The sequence below is a fragment of the Schistocerca serialis genome, chromosome 4, assembly GCF_023864345.2.
Source record: "Schistocerca serialis cubense isolate TAMUIC-IGC-003099 chromosome 4, iqSchSeri2.2, whole genome shotgun sequence".
Lineage (NCBI taxonomy): Eukaryota > Metazoa > Arthropoda > Insecta > Orthoptera > Acrididae > Schistocerca > Schistocerca serialis.
Window position 1 is genome coordinate 5,481,482 of NC_064641.1, and position 12,441 is coordinate 5,493,922.

Consider the following 12,441-nt stretch of genomic DNA (forward strand, 5'->3'; position numbering starts at 1 on the left):
TGTGTCTATTATAAAGTGAAGATAATGGCGCTTTAGTATATATCAAAACCTTAATGGAAGCGACCGCAAATGCAAAATGCAACTAACTTAATTAAAATCATAACGAACCTGCCTTACTCAACAATAAATCACCCTTTTCGACCTTAAACACGTTTAATGCAAAAATTCTCGCATAACTGAATCATTTAAAATTGAGGCTATGTCAAAAATGTCCCCTGTGTACGACTTTGAGCGTTGAATTGCTATAACCACAGTCTTAACATGTTACACTGTGCTATAACTGGCTATCGTGCTGGCTATAACTCGAATCGTGTATCGATTAATCAGAAGACTGTCAGAAAATTTTAGCATATACACATCTCTGGCTTTGTTTATGTAAACTGCGTCAGTTGTCAAAAGCGTAGTAGGTGTTGTGTTGTGTGTATGGAGATACTGAGTTGGATGCGTTATCATCGAAGAGCATGTGAAGACGTTTATTGTTGTTGTCACTGAAAGAAAATCACTCAGAAAATGTCTCATGTACAGTATTTGGATGAATTAATTAGAGAATATCTCGTGTTTAGAGGATTCAGCAGCACATTAAAAGCCTTTGACTCTGATCTGAAGATCGAAAAGGATAAAGGTTTTCGGGTAAGAGGTGTTTTCATATCATGCTTCTTCAGTTCCTCAGGAAATGTTTCTCAACTCGTGTTATAGCCGTGTTGTAATTCATAGGTCCGGGTAGTAACTATTTTGTATATAAATTTTGCTGGAATAACTTGTGGTGAACTATCAGTCTGACCAGCGGAACGCACTTTCAAGTTTTATAAAATGCCATTGTAATTGTCAAAATTAACGTAAATAATTCGTATTTTCCATAAATACGGTGCATTGTGTAGTGTGATCTCATTTTTCACTTATTTCTATGACATAAATGGCCCGTAGGTTTTTTTTATATCACCAGTAAGTTTAATAATAGAATACATTGACCGATGTAAGCTGTATTGTGCTTTATTAAAATCGTGCTATTAGCTAATGTCGGCCGTGAGGCGTTATGACGTTATGAAGCACATTTGCTATCTCATTTATTACATATCGTGCTCATCGCATTCTTTTATGTCGCATATATAAAACCAGCAGCTGTACTCCATCGAAAATGTGGTGGTTGCCGTAGAAATTTGAAAGAGGGGGTGTCCTGTGTAGACTGTAAGTTATGGTTTCATTGGGGCGAATGTAGCGGCGAGGAAACGAGGGTAGAAAATGAGGCTCTTCCATGGCAATGTAGGTTATGTAGAAAGGACAAAAAAATCGCTGAACAGGAGGCAAAAATTTGTGCCCTAAAGGCTGAATTAGAAAACGCAAACTTGGAAGTAGACCTATGTAGGCTAAGGGAGGAAAAAGACACTGGGAAAAGGTAGCAAGCAAAGGGCGAAAAAGGGAAACACTTGAAAAAACTCCAGAAATTCAATTAGTAAATCAGTTTGGCATGCTATCTGAAGTGGAGGAAGGGCCTCATCCAGAGGTAGTTGAAACTAGGTTGAAGCAGAATATTACCTTAAAGAAAAAAGACAGGTCAGGATCGAACGAGAATAGGAAAAGAACATTGCTGCTTTTAGTCAGCAGTCATGGGAGGTGTGTGGGCCAGCAGATTCAGGAGAAATTAGGTGTAGGGTACCAGGTCACAAGTTTTTTGAAACCAAGTGCTAGTCTTAGCCAGGTGACAGAAAACTTAGGTCAGCTATGCAGGAACTTTGAGAAGAAAGTTCATGTAATTGCAGTTGGGGGAGCAGGAAACAGCCTGGCTATGAATCCAAGATACAGTTTTAGGAGTGACCTGGATAAAATAGGAGCAGAAACTGAGCACACAAATGTGGGGTTTGTGGAGGTCTTTGAGCACCATGATCAGCCCTGGGTGAACACTGCTGTAAGGCATGTTAACACTGAGCTGAACAGGATGCTCCAGACTCTGGTTGCATGATGATTTGTAGACTGATTGCACTTACCCAGTATTCTACCAATAAACTGAAGTCTATCACCTGCTTTACTCACAACTGAACCTATCCGATCATTCCATTTCATATACTTACAAAGTGTTACACCCAAGTTATTGTATGAGTTGGTGAATCCGGCAGTGACTCATTGATATTATAGTCATAGGATACTACGTTTTCTCATTTTGTGAAGTGAAGTGCACAGTTTTACATTTCTGAACATTTAGAGCAAGTTGCCTATCTCTGCGCGACTTTGAAATGTTATTAAGATCTGACTGAATATTTATGCAGCTTCTTTCAGATAGTACTTCATTATAGACAACTGCATCATCTGCAAAAAACCTGATTTTACTATTGATATGTCTGCAGGATCACTAATGTACAACATGAACAGCAAGGGTTCCAGTACACTTCCCTGGGGCACACTCGAAGTTACTTCTACACCTGACGATGACTCTCTATCCAAGATAACATGCCGTGTCCTCCCTACCAAAAAGTCCTCAATCCAGTCACAAATTTCACTTGATACCCCATATGACAATACTTTTGACAATTAGCAAGGTACTAAGTCAATTGCTTTTTGGAAATCAAGAAATACTGCATCTACCTGGTTGCCTTGATCCAAAGCTTTCAGTAAGTTATGTGAGAAAAGTCTGACTTGAATTTCACATGATCAATGGTTTTGAAATCCATGCTGGGTGGCATTGAGTAGGTCATTCTGTTCAAGATACCTCCTTATATTTGAGCTCAGAATATGTTTTGAGATTCTACAACAAATCGATGTCAAGGATATTGGACAGTAGTTTTGTAGATCACTTCTACTACCCTTCTTGGAGACAGGTGTGACCTGTGTCTTTTTCCAAGTACTGGGCACGGTTTTTTGTTCGAGGGATCTATGATAGATTATAGTTAGAAGAGGAGCTAACTCAGACACAGATTCAGTATAGAATGTGACAGGGATTCCATCAGGACCTGGAGCTTTGTTCAGTTTTAACGATTTCAGGTGTTTCTCAACACCACTCACACCAATACTTATGTCATCCATCTTTTCAGTGGTATGGGGATTAAATGGGGGCAATTCTCCAGAGTTTCCTGTGTAAAGGAACATTTGAAAATGAAGTTGAGCATTTTAGCTTTTGCATTGTTACTCTCAATTTCAGTTCCTGTCTCATTCACTAGGGACTGGACTCTTAACTTTGGTGCCACTAACAGCCTTTACATATAACCAGAATTTCCTTGGATTTTGTGGAATATCATTTGGCAATATTCTGCTATGGTAGTCATTAAAAGGCATCACGCATTGCTCTCTTGACAGCCAAATGCATTTCATTCAGCATCTCTCTGTCTATAGTCCTGCACCTTGTTTTACACCTATTATGCAGTAATCTCTGTTTCTTTAGAGTGACTGTTTACCATTGAAGTTCCCTCCATTATGAACTCATCTACTGGGTACATATATATCCAGTGCATGGTCAACTATTCTTTTAAACTTGAGCCACAGTTCCTCTACATGCTCCTGACCTGAAAGTTTCAAGTTCCTCATTGAGATAAGACATTACTGATTTTTTTATCTAGTTTACTGAACATATATATATTTCTGCTTGTTTTGTTGTTATTTGTACTTTACTAATCATTGTTGCCACGACCGCGTCATGGTCACTGATACCAGTTTCGATGTTGAAATCCTCAAAGAGCGCAGGTCTGTTTGTTGCCATCAGATCCAACATATTTCCATCATGAGTGTTGTTTCTAACTATGTGTTCTAGGTAGATTTCTGAGAAGGCATTTAGTAAAGTTTCACAAGATGTCTTATTGTGCCCAACACTAACAAAACTCTAATTTTGCCAATTAATTGTAGATTTGTTGGATGGTTAAAGTCTCCACTGATAATGACAGTATGGTTGGGGAACTTACGTACGAGTGAACTGAGGTTTTCTCTAAAGTTTTCGGTTACATCAGGAGATGAGTCTGGTGGGTGACAGAAGGATCCAATTATCATGTTATGCCCTTGCCCGAACAATCTCACATGCAGCTTCAATTTCTATCTCAGTGGATAAACCACCTCCATTTCCTGTTTGCCCATTCTTTCAATATACACTTAAATTTTCCGTGAAAATCTCACTGGTCTCAAATCCAGGTTTCAACCAGCTTTCTGCACCTAGTATTATACACTATGTGATCAAAAGTATCCGGACACCTGGCTGAAAATGACTTATAAGTTCGTGGCACCCTCCATTGCTAATGCTGGAATTCAGTATGTTGTTGGCCCACCCTTAGCCTTGATGACAGCTTCCACTCTCACAGGCATACATTCAATCAGGTGCTGGGTTCTTGGGAAATGGCAGCCGATTCTTCATGGAGTGCTGCACTGAGGAGAGGTATCGATGTTGGTCGGTGAGGCCTGGCATGAAGTCAGCGTTCCAAAACATCCCAAAGGTGTTCCATAGGATTCAGGTCGGGACTCTGTGCAGGCCAGTCCATTATGGGGATGTTATTATCGTGTAACCAATGTGCCACACACCCTGCATTATGAACAGGTGCTTGTTTGTGTTGAAAGGTGCGATCACCATCCCCAAATTGCTCTTCAACAGTGGGAAGCAAGAAGGTGCTTAAAACATCAGTGTAGGCCTGTGCTGTGATAGTGTCATGCAAACCAACAAGGTGTGCAAGCCCCCTCCATGAAAAACCTGACCACACCATAACACCATCACCACCACCTCCGAATTTTACTGTTGGCACTACACACACTACCAGATGACATTCCCTGGGTATTCGCCATGCCCACACCCTGCCATCTGATCGCTACAGTCTGTACCATGATTTGTCACTCCACACAATGTTTTTCCACTGTTCAATCGTCCAATGTTTACGCTCCTTACACAAAGCGAGGCATTGTTTGGCATTTACCAGTGTGATGTGTGGCTTATGAGTAGTCGCTTGACCATGAAATCCAAGTTTTCTCACCTCCCACCTAACTGTTGTAGTACTTGCAGTGGATCCTGATACAGTTTGGAATTCCTGTGTGATGGTCTGGATAGATGTCTGCCTATTACACATCACGTCCGTCTTCAACTGTCGGGGGTCTCTGTCAGTCAACAGACGAGGTCAGCCTGTACGCTTTTGTGCTGTACGTGTCCCTTCACATTCCCGCTTTACTATCGTATTGGAAACAGTGGACCTAGGGATGTTTAGGAGTGTGGAAATCTTGCGTACAGACGTATGACACAAGTGACACCCAATCACCTGACCATGTTTGAAGTTGGTGAGCTCTGCAGAGTGCCCCATTCTGCTCTCTCACGATGTCTAATGACTACTGAGGTCACTGATATGGAGTACCGGGCAGAAGGTGGCAGCAAAATGGACCTAATATGAAAAGCGTATGTTTTTGGGGGTGTCCGGATACTTTTGATCACATAGTGTACGAGCTCCACAATATGTCCACCCTAACATCACTACATACACACACTAACAAAAATAAAAACTACACAAGAATATTTCACTCCAGCAGTATAAAGAAACTAACAGAACAATTGTGGGAAGGTAGGGAGTTTAAGGTGAGGACAAGCTCAATACATGACAGTGCGAAAAACAACACCTTCCTAAACAAATATTAGCCACAAAATCAATCACAAAATATACTCATCATACGACATAACACTACAAACATGAAAATCACAGGAATTGTACATTCTGCTTTACCTATATAGCCCAAAGTAAACCCTCCATACCAAAAAACCAACACACACAACTGTGAAACACGGTATCACAAAATTCCTATCACCTATATAGCTCAACCAAAGCCCACAATACCAAAAAACCAATAAATGCAACTTAAAAACGTGGCATCACAGAATTTTCTTCACCTATATTGCTCAAAGAAAGGCCTCAATACCAAAAACTGACACGTGCAGCTCCAAAAAGGTGATATCGCAAAATTCCATTCACCTATGTAGCTCAAACGCAGTGAAAAATACCAAAACATCACACACAAATCAAAAACCCAAAACTGGCAGATTCACTTAACCAATTAACAAATGAAAGAAAAAACTGTACTCCAAAACGAGCAAACCATAACTAATGCATTAACAATCAAATCACACACAAATTTATTTACCAGCTAAAACCACCAAAAAATAGAGCTGTGTTGACCATTCCCCCCCACATGCTGCTCCACACACACCCACAATCAGAACAGAATACTCTAAACAAACCCAAACCCCACCCTTTTTAATCAACCCCAAACAACCCAACACCCAGCACCAAGCCAGTCCCCAGAAAATGAAAGAAACTCCTCAAAGACGTCAAGACGAATGACAACAAAAATGATATTTAAGTAAACCAATTTATCAGATTATCCATCTAGCTCTCTTGAACTAGGCTCCCTGACTCGGAAACTTTCATCTCTGCTGTCACCGTTGAATCTCCTCCACGTGGTAACATCGCTGTGATGGTTGAGCAGGTGACTACAACAGTTGTTTCTGTGGCAGAAAATGTGATCCCTTGCTCTTTAGGGTGCCCAAGGCAAAAAGCATTCCCTTGGTGGTCGCCGGAAGTCGCTGAAGCAATTAAGGAGCGTCAGCGATCTCTACAGCGGCATAAGTGGCACCCGTCCCTGGAGCACCTCATGGCCTTTAAACGGCTCCATGCTCGCATTCGCCAACTTTTCAAACAACGGAAGCAGGAGTGTTGGGAGAGATACGTCGACCATAATGTGCCATATGTCACCTTCCCAAGTTTTGGCAAAGATCAAATGTCTTTTCGGGCACCATCATATGTTCAACAAACACCCGTGGTAGATACCCCAAAAAAGAAGTTCAATCTGTGAAAAGTGTTCAAAGGTAAGTCAAGAGAAACATTATTTCCAGCTATGTATGTTATACATAATGACCCTGGTGGTAAAAACATAAGAAATTTTTGATTATGTGTAAGTGTATTTCTCTCTCTCTCTCTCTCTCTCTCTCTCTGTCGGGTCAAGGGGAGCATCCACTTCCATTCATCTGCTTTGATCCATGACGTAAGTGTGTTGTGTTTTGTGACTTCATTGTGGGGCTGTGTTTTTGATTTGGGTGGTGTTTGTAGATGGCGTGTTGTTGCATTTGGTAATGTGGTCATGTTTGAAGATGTTTGTGTTTTGTGCCATACTTGGTCTTTGTGTGACTTTGTGTAATCATTCTGTGGAGTTGTTGCTGGAAAAGCGTGCTGTGTTTCCAGTGATTTACATTGATTTATTGATTTGGGGCCTTATGCTTTTGTGTTTCTGTTAGGTATTGTGTGTTTTGTATGGACCAAAATGTAATAGTGTTTTTTGTTAGAGATAGATATTATATAATGGTTTTTGCAGGAGTTCAGCTTGTTTGCTGACTGTGTGTGGTGGTGTGTGTAATGAGAGTATGAAGTTACTTAGGGGCCCAGCTACTCCACACCAGGGACCTGTATATATGGCAGTGTCACTATGACAATATTTGTCAATCTTTCTGATGGGGAACCTGGTTCATGAGGCCTAGTTTTCCCATAAGAGGAGTGGTATTGATTATTGGGTGAGTTGGGGTTGGTTAAACAGGGTGGGGACTGGGAGGTTGGGGTTGTTTGGAGGATTTTGTTCTGTTCGTTTGTTCATGTGTGTGTGTGTGGGGGGGGGGGGGGGGTTTGGTTGGTTGATAAGTAATTTTTTTTCTTCATTTGGTTTTTAATGCATTACTTATGTTTGCTTCCTATATATTTTAATTGCTCAGGTGACCCTGGGGTTTTTTGGATTTTTGATTTGTGTTTGGTTTTTCATATTGTTGGCTTCATTTGAGCTAGTTGACTCTTACACCCACCCATCTATGAAAGCTTGGGAGGCTAATCTTCTGGAACTGTTGGTACATTAAGATACAGCGGCCAACAGTAACAGGCTACATGCATTCCTAAATGTAGTTGTTGCCTTGAAAAGGGAAAAAGAAACTTCTGAGTAGTTTGTTCTGTATTTAGCATGTATTTGTAGCAGTGGCTGTGTGAACTGCACGTCTGCGAAGTATCCTCAGAATGGAATCCTCCTTATAGGAATATCAGTAATCAAATGAGCAGGACAGCTCCTTAAGTGCCAAACACTGGGTGACTATCCAGTTGTTGTTTAACAACACTGTACACTTAATTTCAGTAAAGAGGTTGTGTCATGTCATTATACAACGAATATTGGCACTAAGAAATTAAAACATGAATGGTCTTATGATTATGTAATGGAAGGGTAAAAAATCATGAAACTACTAAATGGTGAGGCTGAGAAAACTGCTGTATTTTATTATGATGTTTGATTGCCTACTTTTTTAGAGCAAGGCAAGCTTCCTGCATTTGCATGTTGTCCATACTGTCATTGTTTTAAGAACCTATGATATGGGTGCACTGCACTAGTTTGAAAGGGACAAGTTTCATGTGTCAAATTTGGAAAACCAACCCTTAATGCATTTGCCGTATGTTCACCCCAAACATCTGTGTCAATTACTCTACCAACGTCACTTCTTGCAGTCCATTGGTTCCACATATTTGACACCACCAATGTGTGTGAACCTACTGATTTTATCTTTTTGTCATTAATTCAACATTTGTCATTCAGTTAAAGTCTTTTATGTTATTAAGCTGCATCATGTTCTTCAGTTTTCAACATTGTGAAGAGTCTTCCAGGAACTTCTTCTTCAGGAATATTCTTATTTTTCCAGCTGGCTGAACACCACCCAAAACCAGAATTGCCTTTATTTATGAACGACTGTTTTTCTATTCTTATTTTGAAGAGATGGAATTGTTGAGTAAAATTCTTCAGGCTACTATTGGTGGGCATTCATCATTGATGAAAAAAATTGTTGGAGCACTGTCGTAAGTTGCATTAGGAAGTGTCCTTTATTTATTGATGGTGACTAGTTTTGGACTTGCATACATTCTCACAATTGACAGAATACAGTTATGTATGCATGTGTGGACAACCATAGCATATAATCTAAATGGTAAAGTATCTATACCAACATACATTCATACATATCTCTATTAATCACTTACGAAGAGGAATGGTTTGAGAATGGATGAAAGTCCAAAACTAGTCACCACCAATAAATAAATAAGACTTCCTAATGCAACTAAAGACCATTTCCCCTGCTTCACCTCCGGAATATTGGAGATCTCTAAATTTGTCATTGTGTTGGTTGTGATAACATAGTAAGAGAGGAAGGGGGTTAGGAGGGGGGCAGAGGTGTGTTTACTGGAATGTTACTGTTGTATTTCTGAGGTGGTTTGCTTATAGTTTTATTCCTGTTCAACCATAGCTGCCACACTCTTATACTTACAGCTGCAGGGTAAGGAGCCAGGCATAGAAAACGTCTCCGATAAAATATCTTGCATATGACACTGGAATCTAAATGTGTTCAGCATTGATTTTGGGGGAATTGAGACTCTTATCACGGGAAAAACCACAGTGCTAGGGCCTTCAATAGATAAATCTAAGAGATTCCGACACCCATGTATTAATGGGTCGCACCCTTCACAGAAAGACAAATTCAATGGAGAGAGAGTTAAATGCCATGTGTGTACATTTACTCACAATTAATAGGATTCATCACATTTCTCCCTCAGCAAGTCTTAAAAGCAATTGTTGTCACAGTGCACATGCTATGCAATCCAATTATTTCAACTTTTCTTCCCTGTGTGTGCCTCCTAATGATGAATTAATCTTCAAGACTAGGTGAGATGACAAAGTGACCGAGACCCTCCAGCGATCAGTCCCACAGCTCTTTTGTGGTATGTGTGGGGCGCGCATGGGGCCCCGAGCTATTGCAGGCTTTCTTCTCTCCTGGGCAGCATTCTCTTTCCTGTATCCACTCCTTCCCACCCTAACGCCTCTCCCTCCTGCTCCCTGGCCCTCTTTCTCCCTTGGTGTTTCCTCTTGTGATGACCCATCTATTCCCTAGTTTCTGCTATTTCTTTTCACTCTCCCGATTTCCAATTTTGTTTGCTTTTTCTCATCACCTTTGAGGTTTGACCCCTGTTTCTTTCTGAATTCTGTTTCCAAAGTGTGAGCCATTTCGGGAAGAACTCTCTGCCTAGTTTCTCCGGCATGGGTTTCTCCCGTCCCCACACCCCCAACCTTCCCCCTTCCTTACCACCTGTAGCCCACCTACTGTCGTCGTCCACCCCCCCCCCCCCTCCTCCTCCACACTAGGTCACCAGCACGTGTAACCAGTCCGTGTGGTGTTGTTGTTATGCACCCTTCTGGCTGAGCCCCCTGAGTACACAGAGAACATACTTCTGGTTCCTGAGCTGTCACTGCCTTGTGTATGCCTAGGAGTGACCCTGATTGAGAGGAAGGGGGCAACACCCCCTGGGATGTCAGTGTATGTGTGTTGCTCGCCTTTTTGGTGCATAGAGACTCACGGCAATGGCGGCCGTGCGCAGCAGCCCTTGCTGCAGCTGGATGGTGCCCAAGGGGTGGGCCCCTGATCACAGTGGGTGGTACCAGGGCAGATGCTCTGCCCCTGAAGTATGCTAGGCTCCATATTTCTGACCGCTCTTCCTTGGCTGTCTCTTTGACAGGAACGGTTCTCTCCCTGCTCCTGCTTTTGCTTCCTCAGCTTTCCCCTCCCTGGCCACTCTCTGGCACGAAATCCTTTCCCTGTTACTTGGTTTGTTTCAAGACTGACAGAGGGGACTTTTGCAGTTACCAAACCACTCTTTTTTTTTTTTTTGTAAAACATACCAAAGATAAGTTTAGTGAAAGTGACTCACTTAGCAAGATGCAATCTGGTTGCCTACTGATTAAAACCTCTAGTCATTTGGCTTCCCTTTGTAAATATGACCCAGGCATTGTTTTCCAAAGGGAGCTTCAATCTGACATGAAACTCAGGACTAATGGTATGCCATGGCATTTGTTTCATCTGGTGAGTCCAGAGAACTCCTAAGGACAATCATTTCGATACCAGTGCTTTTGTCCTGGCTTTTGAGGGTGATACCCTTCCAAAAGAAGTAAAAGTAATCCCACATGCTGTACAGTGGCTTGTGGATTATTTTTGTAGAGGTACACGTAGAATGGTTTGCTGGTTTGATTTGAATCCCTGTATCCCACCTCCCATGCACTGTTCCTGGTGCTTCAGGTTTGGTCACACATCTTCATGGTGTGAGGCGAATCCTAGAAGTAAAAGCAATCCCACATGCTGTACAGTGGCTTGTGGATTATTTTTGTAGAGGTACACGTAGAATGGTTTGCTGGTTTGATTTGAATCCCTGTATCCCACCTCCCATGCACTGTTCCTGGTGCTTCAGGTTTGGTCACACATCTTCATGATGTGAGGCGAATCCTATTTGTGGCAACCTCTCCATGTGAGGAGTCCTTGCATCAAGTGCTTGGAATGTTCCAGCCCACATTCTGCTCGCTTGCCAGATTTTACAATCTATAAAAAGGAAATGAAGTTTAAGAAATTCAAAACTCTTAACTATCTACCCACTCTGAAGTCTGACAGAAATTTGACCATTTCCACCCGGTACCTTTAATGTCTGCCTTTCCTTCAGTTGCACCCTTTACTCCTCCTCATTACCTCCATCCTGTCTCCTTCCTAGAGGTTCCTGTTCCCTCCCCTAATGGGACTGCTATTTCTCCTTGTCCACAGAAGAAACCCTCTTCTCTGGCACCTGCTGGAAATGGGGCTCCCTCCAGGAACTGCCCTCCCCAGTGTCTCCAGGGCAACAAGCCTGTTGCTTCAAGTTGGATGCAGAACTCATGTTGAGTGATCCTCAAGGCCACTTGTTCTCTTTTGGATCGTGATGTTGCTGCAACTTGTTCTCTTCTTGATGACACCTCCTCTGCCCCCCCCCCCCCCCCTCCCCCAAAGGATACGAAAAGATGTCTAAGTCTTGGGATGTGCCCCCCCCCCCCCCCCACACACACACATATACACTGACATCCCAGGGGGTGTTGCCCCCTTCCTCTCAATCAGGTTCTGATCTTACATTCATAGATGTCATTCCATACTTACGAGTGACGGACACTTGAATTGGCACAATGACCAATTCTGGCCCGTTTGATGTCCATTCAGCCTCGTGTACTACTGTCCTTCAATGGACATGTAGTGGTTACTCTCATATCTCCCAGAATTGCAGTTTCTTCTTTCTCTCTACACTGTTGCTTGTGCTGTGCCAGAACTAGGTTGGCCCTTAGCAAGCAAGTTGGTATCTGTATGTTGGTCTGCACAGACATTGTTAGTTCCTGGGTTCCTCTTCATACTGTGCTGTAAGTGGTGGCTGTTCAGATCCATTTAGACTATGTGGTAACGATGTGCAATCTTTATCTCCTCCTCCGGACAAGCCTCGTATGCTTCCTGCCGTCATTCGACTGTTCCCTCCCCCCCTTTTTCATGGGAATTTTTAACACCCATAACCCTCTGTGGGGTGCTAATGTGACCACTGACAAGGACAGGATTGTTGGAGACCTACTGGCAGGGCTTGATCGCTGCCT

The 12,441-nt window shown here is 42.2% G+C and overlaps 1 protein-coding gene across 1 annotated transcript in view; it reads left to right on the top strand.

Annotated features, from left to right (window-relative positions):
* Positions 1 to 371: 371 nt before the first annotated feature.
* LOC126473963 (WD repeat-containing protein 91) overlaps positions 372 to 12,441 on the top strand; it is a 202,913-nt gene continuing 190,843 nt past the window's right edge. The window contains exon 1 of the mRNA XM_050101334.1: positions 372 to 630. Coding sequence (XP_049957291.1) covers positions 511 to 630 — 120 coding nt within the window. The 5' untranslated portion in view covers positions 372 to 510. The remainder of the gene's footprint in view (positions 631 to 12,441) is intronic.